Source organism: Rhinatrema bivittatum, chromosome 9 (assembly GCF_901001135.1).
Source record: "Rhinatrema bivittatum chromosome 9, aRhiBiv1.1, whole genome shotgun sequence".
NCBI lineage: Eukaryota > Metazoa > Chordata > Amphibia > Gymnophiona > Rhinatrematidae > Rhinatrema > Rhinatrema bivittatum.
This window is the reverse complement of record NC_042623.1, coordinates 53,427,974-53,450,696: the sequence shown is the minus strand read 5'-3', so window position 1 is coordinate 53,450,696 and position 22,723 is coordinate 53,427,974. Positions and strand designations below refer to the sequence as shown.

At 43.2% G+C, this 22,723-nt stretch overlaps 1 protein-coding gene across 2 annotated transcripts in view; it reads right to left on the bottom strand.

The window, feature by feature from the left end:
• PRKAR2B (protein kinase cAMP-dependent type II regulatory subunit beta) overlaps positions 1 to 22,723 on the bottom strand; it is a 214,636-nt gene that overhangs the window by 157,915 nt on the left and 33,998 nt on the right. For both annotated transcript variants that reach the window (XM_029616276.1, XM_029616277.1), the window contains exon 2: positions 8,746 to 8,781. In XM_029616276.1, the coding sequence (XP_029472136.1) occupies positions 8,746 to 8,781 (36 nt within the window). The remainder of the gene's footprint in view (positions 1 to 8,745; positions 8,782 to 22,723) is intronic.

Genomic DNA, 22,723 nt, shown 5'->3' with positions numbered 1-22,723 from the left:
CATTTATGAATCAGAGGGGACTGTTTGCGTCATGCTGCATTCTAGTCCTCCAACAGACAACGTCCCTATCCACTCTGAGTCCTACCTTTTCACCCCAAATATCCTAGCTCATATTATTAGTAACCGAGAGTAAGCTACTCCTACTACGACAAATGAGAATACAGCAAAGGTTCAATTCAATCTTGCCTGCTAATTGTCTTTCCTTGAGTCCTGACAGACCAGTCCAGATAGGTGGGATTCCATCCCCCAACCAGCAGATAGAGGCAGAGGGCAAAATATTTTACCTGATGTCCCTCCCCAGCGGGGAAAGTGTCAGTTGTCTCTTTGCCCAAGCTAAAGGATAGGGTTTCTTCTGGAACTCGATAAAAGAATATTGTAAATGATATTCAGATACAAGCTCCCTAATTGGGAAACAAATATGAATGAGCAGGCTCACCCTCCCTGTGTCACATTTATTTTGTGGCCCTTTGGTGAAAAGGAAAAAGCAAAGGGAACAGGGAGTCCCTTGTTTGCTTGATATTTTCTATTGTCTTTCATTTCATTATACTTGTGATCAACAAGTGAAATCAAAAGAAAAAAAATATTTTCTATCGCCCCCTCATCATGTCTGGACTGATCTGTCAGGATGCAAAGAAAGCCAATTGGCAGGTAAGATCCTGCAGGCAAGTCTAGACAAGCGGGCTGTACCTAAGCTGTACCTATCCCAGGTGGAGTGCAACCTAGAGTTGCTTGTAAGATCCCCATGGCAAAGGCTGCATCTCCTTTCTTGAAGATTCAGCCTATAGTGCTTTGGAAATGAATGCAGTAATGACCAGGTAGCTGCATTACACATTTCTACTGGGTCTACCTCTGCCCATGAGGCTGCCTGAGCCCTCGTGGAGTGGACTTTCAGCCCCTGCGGTACTCGCTTTCCTTTCATTATGCATGCTGATGCCATTGCTTCATTAATCCATCTAGCAATTGATGCCTTTGAGGCCGCTTCCCCTCTGTGCGCCCCTGCAAATAATACAAAGAGCCTTTCAGACTTTCTAAATACATTCATAGCTTCTAGATCCAGAAATCTAAGATCCTTCTCCTGTCCCTGATATTGTTCCTTTCTGAAACCTGGTAAGTAATCGCTTGATTTACATGGAATTTTGGCACTACTTTTGGTAGGAAGGATGGGACTCTGACATTTTCTCCAGAAAAGGAGAGGTAAGGGTCTCTGCATGACAGGGTCCGTAACTCGGACACATTCTTCTGGCAGAACAAACTGCTACCAATAGGACTGTCTTTAGCATTAAGTCTTTTATGGTGGCTCCTTTCAGCGGTTCAAATGGGGCGTTTGTGAATGCCCTCGGGACCAAGTTTCAATACTCACGAAGTGCATTCCTCTTATTTGGGCCTTGCACTTTGAGAATTCTTTTGTCTGGCAAGGATACTTTTTTTTTATCTTCCTATACTCAGGCTGTTGCCTGGTGCCCCTCTTGTAATGAGTCTGCTCTTATCAATTAACCATCCAGATATGGGTGCACCCTTATTTGCTCTCTGTGTAAGGCGGCTGCTACTATGACTATTACCTTCATAAATGTTCTGAGAGCTGTTGCCAGGCCCACCATATCATTTCTAGGACCTATTGGTCCTTTGTTACCTATTCCTTGTAATATTGTTGTAGTTGGCCTCCTACTGGTGGGACTGAGGAGGGGCACTGGGCACTGTCACTAGCCGCTTCTGCCTGCTGTGGCCCTTTGGTGTCCTTATCTGTGCCACTGCATCTGCTTCCTCAAAAGGGCTCTACTTGTCCTAGTGGTCTATACTTTTGCTGTGCCAGAGGTCTACCTGGCTTATACTAACTATAGTCCTTTGCCCTGGCCCCGCTAGTGGCCCCTCTAAAACTAGTCCTACCTTTATCCTGAGTAGCCTCTATGGCTTCAATTTCCCCAGGCCTAACTAGCTTCTCTAGCAACTCCCCAAAGAGCTGCCTACCATTAAATGGATATCTGCTCAATCTGGCCTTGAAGTCTAAGTTTGCTGCCCAAGTTTTTCAGCCACAGTAGTCTCCTGGCCAACACAATTGTTGCCACTTGTTTGACCGATGCCCTGACCAAATCATACAGGGAATCCACTATTAAAGCCACTGCAGACTCTAGCAGTGATATCAGAGTACTGCTGGATTGTGATGCAACGGGTCCTCGACCCAAGGGGACTACTGCATCCATCTAAGCAATGTTCTTGCCACATAACCTGCACAAATGGCTGCCTGAATTGAAAGGCTGGCTACTTCAAATGATCTCTTTAAAGTGAACTCCATCTTCCTATCCTGTGGGTCTCCTTCAGTGCAGCTCCTCCTTCAAGATGGGAAAGAAGGTAGAAGTGTTGATTGTTGGAGATTTTAATCTGCTGGACGTAAACTGGAGAATCCCTTCCGTGGAATCTAACAGAAGTAGAGAGAGAGTGGATGCCCTGGCAAGGGGCTCTGTTCAAACAAATGGTAATGGAACCCACAAGGGAGGAAGTTATACTCAACCTAGTGCTCACTAACAGGCATAATGTCTCTAATGTCCGGGTGGGTGCCCACCTCAGCACCAGTGATCATCAAACGGTATGGTTTGATATCGCAAATAGCATACAGAGGTTGTATGAAGACCAGAGTTTTGAATTTCAAAAAAACAGACTTTGTTGAAGTGGGGACATCCCTGGAGGTAGAACTAGAAGACTGGGAGAAAATGAGAGAGGTGGAAGAACAGTGGGCCAAACTAGAAAGAGCAATTACAAAGGCAACAAAATCGATGTGATTAGAAAAGTAAACAAAAGTAAGAGAAATAAGAAACCCATCTGGTTCTCAAAGGAGGTGGCTGATAAAATAAAGACAAAAAAGGAGCATTCAAGAAATATAAAGGATCCTATAAAGAGGAACACAGGGAAGAATACCTGGTGAAACTGAGGGAGATGAAGAAAGAAATCAAGAAAGCAAACAGTCAGGTGGAAGAAAGCATTGCCAAAGAGGTAAAGCAAGATATGTCAGAGAAAGGAGAAAGGTCCGAAGTAATTTAGTGAAATTGAAAGATGAAAATGATGAGTGTGTGGAGAGAGACAAAGAAATGGCTGAAATATTAAACAGTTCGGTGTTCACTAAAGAAGATCCTGGAGAAGGACCATCACTAGTTGACAAGACTATGGATGGGGGTGGAGTAGACTCCATTTACAGAAGAGAATGTATGGAAAGAGCTAGGAAAACTGAAAGTGGACAACACCATGGAGTTGGATGAGGTTCATCCCAGGATACTGAGGGAGCTCAGAGATGTGCTGGTGGGGTCGCTGAAGGACCTGTTCAATAGATCCCTGGTAAAAGTGGTGCCGCAAGATTGGAGAAGAGTGGTGGTGGTCCCTCTTCACAAGAGTGGGAGCAGAGAGGAGGTGGGGAAACTACAGGCAGGTTAGCCTCACCTCAGTAGTGGGAAAATTAATGGAGACTCTGCTGAAGGAAAGGATAATGAACTATCTACAATCCAGTGGGTTGCTCGACCTGAGGCAGCATGGATTCACCAGGGGAAGGTTTTGTCAGACAAATCTGATTGATATTTTTGATTGGGTGATTAGAGAATTGGATCAGGCAAGAATGCTGGATGTGACTTACTTGGATTTTAGTAAATACTTTGATACGAGCCCACATAGGAGAATCGTGAACAAAATTAGAAGCTTGGTAGTGGGTGCCAAGGTAGCATGGATTGCAAACTGACTGACAGATAGAAGATAGCGAGTAATGGTAAATGGAACCAACTCTAAAGAAAGAATGGTGTTAAGAGGAATGCCATAGGGATAGGTTTTGGGACTGATTCTGTTCAATATCTTTGTGAGTGGCCTGGCGGAAGGAATAGATGGTAAAGTTTGTCTATTTGCAACAGAGTGACACGCCTGAAGAGGTAGATAACATGAAAAGTGATTTAAGAAAGCTTGAAGAGTGGTTGAAGTTTTGGCAGCTGGGATTCAATGCCAAGAAGTGCAGAGTCATGCATCTGGGGTGAGGCAATTCAAAATAGCTGTATGTGATGGATGTGAAAGACTAATGCGTTCGGACCAGGACAGGGACCTTGATGATCCGAAGGTGGCAAAACAATGTGACAAGGCAATAGCTAAAGCCAGAAGGATGCTAGGCTACATAGAGAGAGGAATAACCAGTAAGAACAAAGAGGTGATAACGCCCTAGTACAGGTCCTTGGTGAGGCCTCATCTGGACTGCATTCAATACTGGTGCCCATATCACAAAAAGGATAAAGACAGGATAGAGGCAGTCCAAAGATGAGCGATCAAATTGGTGAAGGGTCTGCATTGAAAGACTTATGAGGAGAAGCTGAAAGATCTGAATATGTATACCCTGGAAGAGAGGAGGTGCAGGGGAGATATGATATAGACCTTAATACCCGAAAGATTTTAATGATGCGCAATTGTCAAACCTTTTCTGTTGGAAAGAAATCAATAGAACTAGAGGTCATGAAATGAAATTCCAGGGAGGAGACTCAGAACCAACGTCAGGAAATATTTCTTCATGGAGAGGGTAGTGGATGCTTGGAATGCTCTTCCGAAGGAGGTGGTGAAGACTAAAACAGTGAAGGAATTAAAAGAGGCATGGGATAACACTGTGGATCCCTAAAGGCTAGAGGATGGAAATAAAGAAAAGAGTGCATGGGGGTAACTTGCTGGTGTAGCAGTTGCTATCCTTAACAAATAACAGTATCAAGGCTTAATGCAACTCCATCATTGCTCTCTGCTTCAACAGCAGTGGGAAAAGGGGAATTGGATTCATACAGCAACCTACAAGGACCCCGACTTTTACGGTTTGGGGAACAAATAAACATGGGGGTAACTTGCTGGTGTGGCACTTGCTACCCTTAACAAATAACAGTTTCTAGGCTTAATGCAACTCCATCATTGCTATCTGCTTCAATGACAGTGGGAAAAGGGAAATTGGATTCAGACAGCATCCAAGGGCCCTGACTTTTACACTCTGGGAAACTGATAAACATGAGGGTAAGCTGAACAGTGCAGCAGATACTGGCATAAGCTTGCTGGGCAGACTGGGTGGATCATTTGGTCCTTTTCTGCCATCATTTCTATGTTTCTATGGAATTGTGGTTCTCTTGGTAACTGCCGCTACCACTGCATCCATCTTAGATAACTGGCACAACTGATCCTTTTGTTCCTGCTGTAGTATGTATAATTTTCCATTCTGCACTTAAACGTTGCAGCTGGGCATTCCCACTTCAGTCCCAGCATTTTCATTATGGCTGCATGGACTGGGAATGCCTTAGAAGGCTTCTGCACCCCTGCCAGTATCGTTTCCCCTTTTGGCTCCTCTAGTTTGGGTTGATCATCTTCCATCTTCAAGGCCTGAGAAACTTTAGCAATCAGCTGCCCCAACTATTCACCTCTGAACAGCTGAACTGCTGCATCTACTGCTTGCTCTACTACTTCCCCTTCCTCCCATCCCTCTAATGAATCTACCATGGAATCAATATCTTTTTTTTTTTTTTTAAATCTAAGATGGAGCCTTCCTGCAGCTGAACCAATTGATCTGATTGCAATTTTGGCTTTTTTTTGTTGCCTAGGCTCCATTTCTCCTAGATCATCTGTCTTTTCCTCCTGTTTCTTTCTGACTTTAGCCTGCAAAATACCTTGTGCAGTACCATCACAAAATCAGATGTAAAGAAAGCCCAGTTCCTTACACTCCTCCAATTTTTGTGGTTCCTGTGCCTGTTGGGGGCCTGCCAGGAACAAGTCTGAGACCACTGAAGAGTATCTAGAGCGCTCTGCCTGACTGAGGCCCCACAGGAAATTCTACCTCTGCTGGGGCCTGGAGCTCCATGGTTACTGTCCTAGCCACGGGCCCCTCCCTAACTGGTCCCGCACTCGTTTCAGTGCCATCACAGCTTTTACAAAAGGAGCTGGCTATGCTCACGACATAGTAGGCCTCACATCCACTGCACTTCCTCCCGCCTTTCATACCTTGCTCCAGGCACAGTAGAGGGAAGGGGTGTTCCCGGTGAGACTGAAAATTCTGGCCGAGTCCCCACTGTGGGCCTCTGGATACTGATTATCTACTGTGGCTCTCTTTGCCCTTCCCTTTACTTCTCTTCTCTCTTTTTTTTTTTCTTGAAGAGTTTCTTAAAGGGGAAGCATTGTACTTCAAGAGAAATCCAGGGATCTTATGTTCTGATTGCCCTAGTGGAAGAGAAGAACAGCCCCTTCCTATCATCCCAGTCTCCAAACCCCCTGCTCGGCCAAGGACTCCCTAGAGATTACAGTCTAAGAGACTATTGCCTGAAAATGCCATTCCAAGACAATTATCTATTTTAATTTATAGAGAGTCAATGAAAGTTAATCTTCAGGATCGGAATCTCAGTATTATCGATTCTTCCTTGTCTTTCATCTCCCAAATTGAAGCCATTGTAAAATCTGGCTTCTATAAACTCAAGACTGTTACGTCCTCTCAAACCTCTGCTCCTTCCAGGGGATTTTAGGTCTGAGGTCCAGATGTTGAACATGCCTATTGTAGATTATTGTAATGTTTTATATCTAGGTCTGCCACTGTCTGTGATTAAGTCATTAAGCCATTACAAAACGCAGCAGCTCACTTTATATCCAGATTTTCCATTTGTGAACATATATCCCCTGCATTGGCTGACCTTCACTAGCTCCCTATTCAGTCTAGGATTAGCTATAAAATTGCTAATCTGATACACAGTTTCTGCAATTATCAATTCCAAGGATTTCTTCTATGTTAACACCTTACTATCTCAGTACCGTTGTGAAGGTAAATACCAACATCGGTATAGAAAATCAAGTAATAAACAAATAAATAAATAAATAAGAGCCCTACAACCCTCAGAAAGATTTCTGTTTGAAGTTCCATCCTTCCGGCAGGCTTGACTAATGGAATCCCGCAAATGTGCTTTTTCTGTTGCCGCAGTTGAATATTGGAACCGCCTACCTGATGATTTACAGTTGATTCAATGTCAAAAATCCTTAAAAAAGCAATTTAAAACTGTCCGTGCTTAATCTATGCTTAATCCAATCTTCAATAGTTTGATCTTATCTTTTGCTGGTTTTAATTTTATTTTTAATATGATTTTAGATTCTTACATTTCGATTTTAATTGTATGTCACAATTTTTGTATGTATCTTATTAGCTGCTTAGGGTTTTTTTTTTTTTTTAAATAAGCAGTATATAAATAAAAACAACATAACATAACATTGCCCCAGACACCTTCCTCCTCTGCCTACCATCTGCTGGAGGCAAAGAACTATTGATGCCTTCCCTGCTGTGCCAGGCTACATAGGAAGGGACATCGGGTCAAACATTTTGCCCTCTGCCTCCATCTGTTGGTAGGGGAACGAATCCCACTTATCTGATCTACAGGGCAGTGAGGAAGCCAGGCTATGCAGTTCATTACCCATGGAGTGTATTCAATAATACTTACTGATGCCTCTTACTAGTACGCATACGGACTCTGATGAAGTGGACTTTGTCTTTGAAAGCTAATGCTTTAATAAATTAGTAGGTGCTACTCGCTTCCTGTCATTTTTGCTACACTAGACTAACATGGATATTCCTCTGAAGATTTTTCACTGCATGCGGAAATGTCATTGTGAGAAACGAGATGTGAATCTGACAGGGTTTCGTAACTCAAGGAAACAAATGTTTTCCACGAGTGCGTTATGGTAGTCTTTTCATATTTTTTTTGGGGGGGGGGGGGGGGGGGGGGGTCGGGGAGCAAATAGATTTAGAGAAAGGCCCAAGGAAGGAAGGCCAAGAGAGACGAATGAAGAGAGGCAATGTGGGGAGGGTAAGTGTTATCAGTTTCCTTTTCTGTAGGCTGAAGCTTGCTCAAACAGAGGAGAAAGAAAAGCAGGATCACCATCTAAGGGGGTCATTTTCAATAGCTTTTGCACGCGAAAAGGGACATTTCGCGTACGATAGGGTGATCGGGGTGGAGTTGGCCCCGGAAGAGGAGGAGTTGGGGCGGCACGGGGGCCGACGCTGGGGAGACATCGCTGGCGGCGAAAGGTAAGGACCCTTATCGCCGCCAATTTCGCGCCGAATAGCTACACCTTTTATGGTGTAGCTATTCGGCGCGAAAGCTGGCAGCCAGCGCACTGCAGTGGTGCGATGGCTGCCGGCTTTTGCAGGCCCGCCCCCCGCTTTGCCCCCCCCCCCGCCCCCCGATACCGCGTGAGTCACTATTCTCTGCGAGAATAGTGAATCCAGGCCTAAGTTGCGAGAATAGTGAATCCAGGCCTAAGTTGACTGTGAGAGCAAAATGGCCTAAAGTAGGCTATTCGGATTATGCAGTCCATGAGCCTCCAAGGGTGAATCCAAAATGTCTGTGTGTGGCTAGAACCCACTCTTTTTGAATATGTGTCACAAAAATCATTTTCCAAAGCGGGAAGAAGCAGACTTTAGCTCTTGCAATGCAGTTGCCATCTTCAAGCCAAGATTTTCAAAGAAGAGAACCAGACACAGAACAAACAAGCGCTATCCTGCACAATGCTGTGACACCAGAATTTCTGACCAACCCGCCCTGCATCTCCAGTCTGATTAATCAGCGTACAAGAAAAGTTAGGTTTCTCTTATTATACAGCAATCTGTAAGAGTCACAGTGGTTATCATTTATGTACATAAAGCTGCAGGGACACCGTAACAACAACCTACATAGTGCATCCCTTACAATGCCCCCCCCTTCCCAAAAAAAAGTGTTACAAACTTACCTGATGCCCGCCTGGTGAATCTGTTTATCACTGGAGCTTTAAAAAGAAAAAAAAAAGGGATATGGTTAGAAAATGTATCCATACATATAAGACACACGTGTTTACCAAAACTGCAATTTATATTCGGAAGAAAAACTACTAGGTTTAAAAATTCCTGCATGGAACTTAAACAAAAAAACAAACAAACAATTTTTTTGTGTAACCTGAAAATATACTGGATTACTACAACATCTGGAGAGTTCCTTTGAGTCTTACACACAAGGATCAGAAGAAGCTGGAAGCATCACAGAGGCACCAGGTCCAAGTACTTTCTAAATTTCAAACAAGACTGAATTAATCAGGAGTCAAAAGAAAGCAAAGCAGCAAAACTCTGAAACTAAACTGACAGCCTAAAATGATGAAATAAAAGTGTGTAAATAAAGTTTTCCGGGTGAGCACTGGCAGTGATGTTACAATGTAATAAACCTGAGGAATGAGACATACATGCAAGATAAACATTAACAAAGAGAACGCAGACGGACCATAACTCAGTGATGAATTCATCATCGAAGCTAGGAAAGTAAAAAAAAAAAAAAAGCTTTTTTTTAGGATTTATCAAACGATTTTTAAATGACAGGGATTAGGTTGGCAATGAAGTTTAGAAGGATTATTTGAAGGAGAGGCAACCCCAGATTTCTCTCGAGGGCCCTGCTTCCAGACCTCAAACGCACTACTGGGGAGGAGAGGCTCACTTTGCATAGTTTGCGATACTCTGCCAGATTGGGATGGTTTAAAAAAAAAAAAAAAAAGTTGTGGTGGGGATTAAAGCCAGAATTGCTGCCCAGACTGGAAAGGTCTGGCAAAGGGAATCCACACTCAAGAGAAACTAAATCCAAAAATGATACAATACTACTTTACAAAGTAATTGCTTAAAGATACTGAATTAACAAGAATATTCTGAAATGAACACCGGGCCATCGCTGAGGCCCTCTCCCACTGGATTACTGCTAGAAATGTTTGAAAGTCTATACATATTGGGTACCCGCCCCAATGATGATATCACATGCTCAGTCTTGTCCCTTGCCTGGCTTTAGTTGCAGCCTGGTCCTTGTATAGACTTTTGGACTCAGTCATAGTCTAACCCATGCTAAGGTTCGCTCACCCACTGCTGGTGCAGATCTCAGAGCTCTACCTACAAGGCTTTTTCACGGCAAAAGGGGCTCACACATACGCAGTTCCTTATTTGTTTAAAAACATTTTTAGTCCACTTATAGTGAAAAATTTCAAGCTAAGTAGATCACATCTTAACATAAAGTAATACAATCACAAACAGAAATAACAATAAAAACATAAAATAAATTATATATATATATATATATATATAATCTTTTTTCAAAATTTAGCACTCAAGTAGAAATTTGCAGACAAGCATGTTTTTAAAACGATGGATTCTTTGCAAGATGTGATACCTTTTCCATTGGCCCAATGATCCTAAGATCATCTGAAAAAGAGAAATGTCTGGTCTCAAATGCTTCCATGTTGCAACATCACTGGATAATTCTTTCGCTGGTCCATTAAAAGGTATCACCACTTGCAAAAAAAAAAAAAATCCCCCCTCAACCCTCCCCGTCCCCAGATTAATACTGTTACTGGCACTCAGCACTTACAACAACAAAAACGTTCAGAGGCAGCACTGCGCTTTTAAAGGCTTTATCATGGGCTGCTATCTTATGTTAACATCTATCAGGTCATTACTTCCTTGGCAGCTTCAGCTGCATACTCCGCAGTCAGATTTCAGGCTAAGGCACTTGAAGTATGACTACTCGCTACCCCAGTCACGCAGCTTCTAAAATCTCTGTTTGCACTAGGCTATTACTGTTCATCCATTGAGCCCTGGTTTGTTTTGCTAGGTTTAACAAAGCTAATAGGAAATGACTCTTCACTGTCTCCTGTCACACATTTTGGGACTGAAGATTTACATCGATATTGTATGAAACTTCAGATGTGTGCATTCCCCTTACCCTGAGCTGCTTCAGTTTCACATCAATTATACCAGTGATAGCCAAATGTGGTCTTCGAGGGCTAGAAGCAGGTCTAGTTTTCAGAATAACCAAAATCTTCTAAATCAATCTAATCAGATGATCAAACATATGGAAATATATCATAAATCCTACGTCGGAATCCAGCTGCCCTCCCAGACTCCTCGGTGGTGGACATTCATCGTGAGGCAAGGAGTTGCCATTGGATGCTCTGATGTGTGTGATACTAGGACCTGGTGAAGAGACACTTAGGGCATGCGTGAGCATTGGTGCATATGATTCGGCGCATGTTGGCGGGAGAGTCGGGTACCCATCCTGATGATGATGTTACATGCTCACGACTACTTGGCCTGCCTGGACCTTGATTTGACTCCCTTGGTTCCTGTTCCTTCTGGTTCTAGTCTTCTGTCTTGCTTAAGCCCTTCAGCCTGGTTCTTGCCTTTGGCTTTTACTTGGTTCTGTCTTCTCAGCCTTCAGCTTTGCTTTGGTCTTTGCGTGTAGCTCTGCTGCAGTCTTCAGCTCTGCCTCAGTCTTGTTTCAAGCCATCAGCCCTATCCCTGCCTGGCTTCAGTTACAGCCTGGTCCTTGTATAGACTTTTGGACTCAATCATAGTTTGGCCTGTGCTATGACTCACTCACCCACTGCTGGTGCAGATCTCAGAGCTCTACCTATGAGGCTGTCTCATGGCAAAAGGGGCTCAGACATACGTAGTTCCTTATTTAAAAATATTTTTAGTTCACTTATAGTGAAATTTTTTAAGCTAAGTGGATCACATCTTAACATAAAGCAATATAATCACAAACAGAAATAACAATAAAAACATAACATAAAATCAATTAAATGCTTCATTAAACAGTAAGGTCTTAAGGTGTTTCCTAAAGGCTTTTAAATCAGACAATATCCAAAGCTCTACTGGCAACTCATTCCATAATTTAGGACCAATCAATGATAAAGCACGATTCCTTGCTGCCCGCAATCGGGCTACCCCCTCATAGGGACCACCATTTGCTGATGATTAGCAGATCTCAGAGGTAGACTAGATTGGTAATATGTGAACATTTTAGCAATAATTGGAAAATGAACAGTTTTTAATGCTTTTAAAGACCATGATCAACACTTTAAACTTTAACTGGTATAAAATCAGTAAACAATGAAGCTGCTGCAATTGGGGAGTGTTACTCTCACGAAATGACCTTTTTGTAACCAAACGCGCTGCTAAGGTTTGCAACAGCTGCAATGCTCGCAGACAATTTTGCGGTACTCTGACATGCAATGAATTACAATAATCCTCAGTAGTAAAAATGAAAGCTTGGACTACCGTTCTGAAAACCAACACATCCAAACAAGGCCTTAAATGACGAAGAAGACGAAACTTAAAATAACCCAAGGAGAGAATAGGGCGCAGCTGGATCCTAAAATCCAGGCTGGTATAAAAAATAACTCCCAGTTTTTTTTACACGATCCACATAAGGAACAATCTCCCCATCAACTGTAATAGTTGGTAAAGTTTCCAGTCTGGGCCTCCACGAAACCCATAGGGCTTTTGATTTATCAAAATTCAAAACTAAACCATTTGAGTGCATCCATTCCCCAACTGCTGTCAAACATTGAGTAAGCCAACTAAGAAAATGCTATCACCTGAGCTAACAAAATACAATTGAATGTCATCTGCATAACACCTAAAAAAGACATCAAAAGAGCCCAACAAGGAACACAAAGAAAGAAGATATATATTGAAGAGGATGGATGACAGGCTAGACCCCGAGGAACACCCACCTTAGATATAAACCAATGTGAAGTATTAGAGTTGAGATACACCTGTTGCTGCCTGGAATCCAAAAATGACTGAAACCATTGATACACTCAACCTCCAAAACCCAGTTCCCTCAAATCGATCCATTAGCATAGAGTGGCTAATCGAATCAAAGGCCGAGGATACATCTAAATAAATTGCAATCGCAACATCCCCTGAATCAAGCTTTCAAAGTAAATAATCATTCACCACAACCAATGCTGTTTCATTATTTTGATACTGTCTAAATCTACACTGATTATCATGGAGAACATTATTAATATCCAAAAAAACTTTCAACTGCTTAAAAACAACTTTTTCCAAAATCTTTCCATTTGAGATTGTTTGAGATAGGCCTATAATCTCCACATTGGGCTGACCCACAAATACCCTTCTTAAACACTGGACAAAGCTGTGTTCTCTTAAGTCCACGTGGGACTATACCTTCTGACAAGGCCAAATTTACCAGGTCAGCCAAAAGTCCAGTAAACTTGCATCTTCATTGTAGTATCCTGAATACTGGACTTGCCTGTTGCACTGGAGGACCAAATTTGGTCACTGTAGCACTACACGCACTTTTATAGGTTGTTTTTCAGACAGGAAGCTCCTTTCTAGTCCGGTGTAATAATTTGTATTGTTTTGGGAGCTCAAGAAATGTGATTGTTTAGATTTGAATTTCTTGTTGTGCCTCAAGTAAATTGTCATGGAACTGAAATCGAGCAGTATGACCATTACCAGCATCACCACATCAGTGTCATAGCTGGTGAAGCACAGTGATATCACTGTATCCTATTTCCTACACCATTTTCTGGTAACTTGGGCGATAGCGGCTTGGAAACAGCCAGAAGGAATAAGGAGGCAGACTCCGGCCATTTATAGTGAAAAAAATGAGGTGCAAAGTAAAACAAACAAATAATGCAGCTCATCTTAAAGTTCAGATAGCACAGAGACATCATACATAGCAGGTTTTCTCACAGAGTGGTTTCCTGTCTGCTCCCCGGGGCCTATCTAATTCTTCTGGGCCCTGACTCCTTACAGTATGTTGAGGAGGGCCTCCCTTCACCCAGAATCCCTTGAGGGGCTGATCCTTAAGGAGGACCTGGCTAGCTAGCAGTGGCTGGTCCCCTTAAGGTAGTTTCCGGTATAATTCCTCACATACCCTTCCCCTCATCTCACTCTTATTTGGTGAGTGGCTGCCTGTACCAATGTCATCTCTATGGCCAGGAAATCTGCATTGGCGGTTTCCTTTCCTGCCCTATGTCATATTTTGTAGTTGAAGGGCTGTAGGGCTAGAAATCTATTTCTATTTATCCATAGGTCCGTTAAGAGTATGAACTGCCGTCCTAGCAGGCAGTAGCGCAAGGCCTCTAAGGCCCATTTGACTACCAAGGCCGCCTCCTCAACTGTTGACTAATGCCTCTCCCGAGGCATCGGTTTCTGACTAATGTATGTCACAAGATGTTCTTGACTATCCTTCTCTTGGACTAAGACTGCTTCCAAGCCAACTTTATTTATTTTCAACTTTTATATACGTTTCAACTTTTATATACGTACAATCAGCAAAAGCTGACTGGAAAGGTGCACAACACTATATAATACACAATAATATAAACTACAATAAAAACCATTAAAAATACATTACAAATCTTCCACATCATGCTTAAGAGTGGAGGAGTAGCCTAGTGGTTGTTCTTGGTTCAGAATAGGAACCAGGAGACCAGTATTCAAGTCCCACTGTTGCTCCTTGTGACCTTGGGCAAGTCACTTTACCCTGCATTGCCATAGGTACAAAACTGAGAGTGTAAGCCCTCTGGGGATAGAGAAATACCTACAGTACCTGAATGTAATTCATTTTGAAGTGCTGCAAAAAGCAGAATTTAAACATCTAAATAAATAAATACCCAGATTAAGAACAGACCACATCAGACAATTTTAACTGCACCCACCCCAAAACAACAAGGCTTTCACCCTTTTCCTGAATGTCAAATAATTTGACTCAATCCTAATGTCTAACGGGATAGAGTTCATGATTCAGGACCCCTTACAGAGATCACTCTTCCTGCACCCAACAGTACGTACCTCTTCAACTGTAGATATAGTAAACAATGCTTCTTATTTATTTATTTTATTTTATTTTTAATTTTTATATACCGAGGTTCTTATAGAGACTATAAATCACTCCGGTTTACATATAACGATAAACTGCCCAACAGAGATAAGGGGGCTTTACATAGAACAGTGGTACATATGGAACATTATAACTGGATGACAATTTAACATAATGATAATAAATAATATAGAATAGTTTTACTTGTAATTAATAAAATTATGTAATATAAACTGTATAATTTAAATATTTAACTTGGATATAGTGACATATTAACCATGCCCCGAATGTAAGCTTCTATTAGGCACATAAGGTTTAACCAGCTATTTCTGGCCCAGAACCTTGCCTAAGCTTAAACATCAAAACCAAGATCTTAAATTGGATTTGCTCCTTGATAGGTAATCAATGTAACTGTATCAACAGAGGTCGAGCACTAATTTGCCGGGGGCTAGAAAAATATCACCCTTGCTGCCATATTTTGCATTATCTGAAGATGCTGCACAGCCTTCTCAGAAATACCGAGTAAGACCCCCGTTACAGTGATCCCATTTTGGAGAGACCAAAGCTTGAACCACCATTTGGAAAGACTCAAAACGCAACATATTTCTTAACCTCTGTAGCTGACGTTAATTTAAAAAATGTAGATCTAACCTGGTTAGAAATATGAAACTCAAAAGACAACTCATCATACATCATCCCCAGATCCCTAACCTTAGATGAGGATTTTACTGTCTCTCCACTAATCAAAAGAACTCCAGGAGATGGAACATCTTCCTTCCCTGCAACAAAAATCCATGCCGTTTAAAATCAATTTATTTCTCTCAATCCAACTGACAATCTTCTCTAAACTCTTGAGTCAACAACATGAATGAATTCAAATCTTCCCCTAAAGGCCACACCTATTGCACATCATCTGCATATACAACACCTTAAAACCCAACAAACAAATAAAATGACCCAAAGGTTGTAGAAAAATATTGAATAAAAGAGGAGACAAAGGGGAAACCTGAGAGACCCCACAATGCAATGAAAATTTACCTGAGAATTCCTTATTCACCTTTTTCACAGTAGTCCTATGTGAAAGAAAAGACTCAAACCATTGCATGACTATTCCACCCATCACCAAAGTAGGATCTCATGATCCACTAGGTGAAACGCACTAATTAAATTAAAAAAAAAAAAATCAACAGGGTTGATGTACCTTTTTTCCTTAACTGCATAAGACAATTATTAACTGCCACTAATGCAGTTGCAGAGCTATAACTCTTTCTAAACCCTGATTGATGTGCATCTAATCCATCAATCTCCTCTAAAATACAAAGATAACTGCTTACATACCACTTTCTCAATAACTGGACTTGAAACGGCTCTTAGCTACTGGTCTATAGCTAGCACAATCTTTCTGATCCAAAGCTGTTTTTTTTGGGTTGTTTTTTTTAAATCAAAGGAGAGATCACCATTTGCTTCAAAAGGACTGGCATACAGCCCTATGACAGAGAAGAATTTATGATTGTCAACAATTCCTCTTTTAAATCCTCAGGCACTTGTTTAATCAAAAACAATGGGCATGGATCAAACACACAATCTGAATCTTTACTTACAGCCAATATATTCTGTAACTCCACTAAACCTACAGAGTGGAATTCCTCCAACCCTTCAGTACTAGCCATTCCCACATCATTCAAATCCTTCATAAACTGAGGCATCAGTCTGCACCGTGAAAGGTTCGGTGAAGTTTGGACTTATCAGGACCAGTTCAAATGCATAACACCTTTCAGAGCCCGGAAGGCCTTTTCTGCTTCAGCTGGCCATTGGACCTTCTCTGGTGCTTTCTTTAACAAAAGCTTGGTGAGAGGTTTTGCCTTCTCCAAGTAATTGGGGATAAACCGTCTGTATTTATTTATCAAGTTTTATATACCGTCTTTCGGTTTTGCCAACACAACGGTTTACAATAAGTATTAGAATACTTATTTTTAAAAAAATATTTATTCATTTATTTAGCCCATAAAGCCTAGGAATGCTCTCACATTCGCTTTTGTTTGCAGGACTGGCACCCGGATAATCACTTTCAGATTCTGGGTTTGTGGATGGATCTTGCCCTTTTCCAGCCAAGATACTGGACTTTTTGCCCTCCTAGTAAGACACTTCTTAGGGCTGGTTGTCAATTCTGCTATCCTCAGACCGGATACCATGGCCTGGAGTTGGCTTAGGTGTGTCTTCCAATCTGGGCTGTACATCACGATGTCATACAAGAAGACGGCTGTGTACCTTTGATGTGGGCAGAGCATGCGATTGACCAAGTGCTGAAACTTTTCGGGAGCACCATGGAGTCCAAAAGGGAGGAAATGTCCCCTTGGCATCGAGAACACAGTCTTCTCCTTCACAACTAGCGAGAGAGGTACCTGCCAGAACCCTTTGGTAAGGTCCTGAGTAGAGATGAACTGGGATGATCCAGACACTCAATTAGCTCATCCATTCAAGGCATCAGGTAGGTATCAAGTTTTCATATTTCATTGATCTTTTTAAAGTCAATGCAAAACCTTATGCTCTCATCTGGCTTTGGCACCAACACTATGGGTGAGGACCAATCACTATTATACTCCTCTATCACTCCGAGACGGAGCAACTCCTTCATTTTGGTCTCAATGATGCAGTGCCTGGCCTTGGGAATCTGATAGGAACATTGCCGCACAACTCCTCCAGGATGCATGATGATGTCATATTGTACTAGGTGGGTACAACCTGGTAGGTTCGAGATGATCGCATTTTGCTTTACAAGCTGCTTTAAGTCAACTGTCTGTATGGTAGACAGCTGCTCTCCGAAAGGAATCTGGGTTTGGTCCTCTTCAGGTTCGACCTCTGGACCAAACTCTTCTTCTTCTACCACTCCACACACTTGTGGAACTCACATCTTCAGAAAGTTTACATGGTAGATCTGAGTTTCTTTCATCTATCTGGCTGCGCTATTTTGTAATCCACAGGCCTTGTTTTCTCTAAAACTTCATAGGGTCCTTGCCAACAGGCTAACGTCTTGCTTTACAAAGATGGGAGGAGGACAAGGATGTGGTTCCCCCACTGGAATACTCTTTGGGTTGTGGAGCCATTCTAAGCTTGGGATTAGGTAGCCTGAGCCTTCTCTAGGCATAGGCAGGCTGCCTGCCCAGCCCTTTTTACACTCAGAGAATGTAGTCAGTGAAGTTCTGCCTGGGGTTCCCTTCATCTTCCCAAGTCTAACGGGCTACATCCAAGATTCCTCTTGGTCTCCTCCCATACAGTAACTCAAAAGGGGAAAATCCCATCGAGCTCTGTGGCACTGTTGTGTCCGTTGGTACTAGATGACTTCGCCCCGTTTGCCTCACCTTGTTTGTGGCTCCTCCCGCTTACCTTGGGAAAATGGCTACCGCCGCGACTGCAAGCCGCCTTCTCTGGCGTCCCTGGAATGGCTATGGTGCTGCCTCCCGCCATGCTCCTCCCAAGGACCTACGAGGGGGCGCGCGGGCGCGCTACCCTCATCTTTATTCCAACATTGGCGCGAACCTCGAGAGCGTCTCCCTCAAGTGATGTCAAGTCATCTGGATATTTAGCCTGCCCTTGCTTGCTAGCTAGTTAAGTTAGCAACGATTGGTCTCGGCTGGTCAATGCTACTCTGCCACTTCCGTGCTGCTGCTGGAAGCTTTCTCTCTGCCCTTCGGGGTATTGACTACCTGGGTACCCGCTCTTCGGGGGCCCTCTGGTTTATTTCAGGTGCCTTACAGGGATCAGGTACTCGCTCCTTGAGGGCTTGCTCTCCCTGCCTTGATGCCAGTACCATCTACTTCAGCCTGGTAGAATCGCATACCTACAGCTACCATCTAGTGAGTAATCTAACTATCAGTCTGTCTCATCTACAGCACTGCCTTGCTGGGAAACCTACACCGGAATTCCCCTATACCAACGGGGTGAGAAGGGTCCCCTCTGACGAGGATCCCGAGACTGCTACATCCAGACTACCTCACTACTGCCACCTCTGGTGGTATCCATCAAGTTGTACAATAAAAGATCTAATTCTGTGTTTGTGCGTCCTGAGTCTAGCCCAGTACTGTGGCTCCCCTCGGGGCCCCTCCCCTTGGGCGTGGTCATCTGCCACAGTACCCAAGAATCCACCCAAACACCGCTTAACCATAACAGGCACTTCACGGATAGCAAACACCTCATAGGGTAGCAATGCGTCCCAGTTCTTGCTGTCTTCATCCACAAATTTCCTCAGCATTTGTTTGAGCATCTGATTGGAGCACTCAACAAGGCCATTGGTCTGTGGATGATATGCCGAGGTACACAGAGTTTTACAGTGAACAAGGTGCAGAGTTGTTTCATTACCCTGGACATGAACAGGGTTCCATGATCCATCAGGATCTCCTTGGGCAGCCCAAGTCATGAACAAAACCTCCATTAGGGTGGTCGCCACCATTGGGGTCTTCATATTCCATAGCAGTACTGCCTCCAGATATCTTGTGGCACAGTCCAAAATGAGGAGGATGTACTTACTTCCTCAATTAGATCTCTCTAGTGGTCCCACAAGGTCCACGCTCACCTTTTTAAAAGGAGTCTTGATTATGAGCATTGGTATGAGAGGTACCACCTGTACACAGACAGGCTTTGTGAGTTGGCAGGTAGGTTAGGAGCAGCAATACAACTGCTCTTGTTTATGTAGGCTTGGCTATAGAACTGTACCAATATTTTTTCTTTCATGTCTTTTCCTCCCCCAGGTGCCCCCCTAGAAGATGGCTGTGTGCTAGTTGCATGACCTTCTGGCGATGTGGTTTTGGAACTAGGAATTGTCCATTCCCCCTCCACACTTCCTCTTTTGACTCTAAAGCAGGTCCCTTTAATTAAGAAATACGGAGGAATAGGATCTGTACCCTGTACCCTGCGCTCCAGGGACCAGCTTTCTGTCTACCCTCTGTCTATGCTTCTGGGCCTGCCTGAAGCCCCCCCCCCCCCAGGTCACCCCCCTTTTCCTATTCAAAGGAGCCAGGTATGACATTCTGGGTGGGTTGATGTTCTTCCTGTTCTTCCTGTAATTAAAAAAAAAAAATGCCTCCAGGACATAGAAGTCTTAAAATCTTTATGATACAAGTCTGTATCTTCTAAGGGAAAGAGTTCTGGAGATGCCAATTCTTCATTGTTATGGCTGCATGTAAGTTGAATCCACAGGATCTCAAAGTTTGGACAGTCCCATCCTATCACCACAGGGTAGGGGAGCCAAGGAAGAACTCCCCCCTCTGTTCTGTTGGTTCCCATGGATGCATCAAAAGTAGGCCAAAAAATTTCTTGTTGTCCAATTTCTTGTCTTTATTAGTCATCATAGCAGGTCCTAAATTATGGAATTCACTACCAGAGGCAATACGAATGATCCCAGAAAAAAAAGAGATTCCAACGAGAACTAAAGACTTGGCTATTTAAAAATGCTTATTACTCAACCTAACCCTATCAGAATGCAGAGTAATATTAAAAAGGACAAAGACAATACTAAATAACAAGAGAATGAAAGAATCTCATGACTATAACCACATCTCTCTTTCTATGGCATTTAAGCACACTACTATAGACTCACATGACCACTCTTTGTATTATACCAAAGCACGTACTATACCTAAATATGTGTGGATCTAAGTTTATAATACCATAGACTATGTTATACCAAATTTCTTGTTGACCTGAGTATATGTCTTCCCAAAGTATGTGTTGACCAAAAATGTGAATCTTATTCTTGTAAACCATTGTGATCTTCATTTGGAACGACGGTATATAAAATAACTAACTAACTAAGATGTAACCTTTGTTAAGATTTGCATATCTGATGATACATCTGAGTGGTCATATAAACACGGATGATTAATAAAGACAAGAAATTAGACAAGAAAGTTTTTTGGCCCTACTTTTGTTGTTTCTTACAATCATTGTAAGTTGGGCTTTCACCATCTTTATTGTTGCTTTGCCCCATGGATGCATGCCAAGGTCACAACTCTGTTGTAGTCAATCTGGACTTGCCTTACTAATTCTCTTCAAATGAGCGTTTTTACACTCCCAGAGTCTACTAATGCCTGGATTGGAATACCATCTAGCTCAATGACAAAAGTAGAGACTCCCCAGCTGGGGAGATTCACAAAATTAAAAAGTGTGGGGCTATGGCATTAACATCCATTGATTTCTCTTCCCTGCATGGACAGTTCTGTTGAAAATGGCCTCTCTCTCTCCACAGCTGAAACATGGCGATCCTGTGGGTTTTTGTGATTGAGGTGAAAAGTCTAGCTCCACTGGCTGTTGGGGACTCCTATCCTTAGGACTCCAGAATCCTTGCCTGGATTAGGAGGTCTCCCTTGAGCCCATGATGATTCAGGGATAGACTGAGCTTGGTAATAAGCCTCTTCCATTTCCAATGCAGTCTCTAGCATAAGGTTCAGGTGTCTACGTACCCACTGCCACAAAGAGCATTCCAGACCCTCTAGGAATTGTTCCAGCAAAACCGCATTGACTACCTCCACCCCGATCTTCCCTTCCGGGTGCAGCCCCTTCCAAGCCACGTCCTTAAGTCGGTGAAAAAGGTTCTGTAGGTTGAAGAACTCCTTGTCGAAATCTCTGTCGGTAGACTTCTGGGTGAGTCCCACTCTCGTTAAGATGGTGGCCTTGACTTCCTGATATAAGACTCTCCCTTCTAGACTGGCGGTTTGGAAGGCCTCGTGACTACTCCCAGTGAGTAGTTTCCTTAGGTAGGTAGTCCAATTATCTTCTGGCCAGCCTGCCAATTGAGTGGTTTGTTCAATGTTCTTCAGAAAACAGTCAGGATCTTCTCCTGGGGCCATCTTAAATACGTCTGGCAACACGGAACGTGGCCTGGTCACAGTGCTCTGCATGGCCTGTGCTACTGGAGTTAGCACTGTGTTTTGCTACATAAGTTGTTCTCACAGTGCCTGCTACTGATCAATTGGAGTTTGCAGGGTGTTCTGTAATTGCTGCTGCCCTATAGCAAGGATCTGGATCACTTGCTTCATCTTCCCTGCTTTCTGAGCCACCTCCAAACGGGGTACCTCTCTGGGGAAAGGAGAGGAGAAAAAAACCAAATAAGAACCGCTGGCCTGTCTGTCTGTCCTCGATTCACTGCTTGAACCCTGACTGCACAGGTGGGTTGCCTCCTTCACCTGTTGTAGCTTCAGCTGAGTGAGAGGAACTGGGAGGCCCCAGAAAAAAGAGAAAAAAAAACTGCAAGGGTTTTATTTTGTTTTTATTTTTTCTGCTGCTGCTGCTGCTGTTTGGGCTCCTGCCTGTGCTTCCCCCTTAGGCAAGAAATCCCACCTCTCCCACCATATGTGGTAACTTGGGCGATAGCAGCTTGAAAAAAGCCAGAAGGGAGGCAGACTCTGGTAGTTTCCTTTTGTGCAATTTATTTACAGTGGAAAAAAACAAGGTGCAAAGCAAATAAATGATGCAGCTCACCTTAAAGTTCAGGTCACAGAGAGACATCACACATAACAAGTTTTCTCATAGAGTGGCTTCCTGCCTGCTCCCCAGCTCCTGTCAAACCCTTCTGGGCCCTGACTCCTTATAGTATGGTGAGGAGAGCCTCCCTTCACCCAGATCCCCTGAGGTGCTGATCCTTAAGGAGGACTGGGCTAGATAGCAGAGGTTTGAGAGAGTTTCCAATGTACTCCCTCACACATCCTTACTAGCAGGCCGATACAGTAAAGTGTGCTCCAGTGGAGTGCACTGTTAACCCGCTTTTGGACGCGCGTTTTCGATGCGCTAGATTTACCCCTTATTCAGTCAAAAACGTGCGTCCAACCCCCCACCCCCCCCCCAAAACTAATAGCGCCCGCAACATGCAAATGCATGTTGATGGCCCTATTAGTTATTCCCGCGCGATTCAGTAAGTAAAATGTGCAGCCAAGCCGTACATTTTACTTTCAGAAATTAGCGCCTACCCAAAGGTAGGCATTGATTTCTGCCGGCATCGGGAAACTGAACAGAAAAGCAGTAAAAACTGCTTTTCTGTTCACTTTCTTAATATCATGGCGATATTAAGT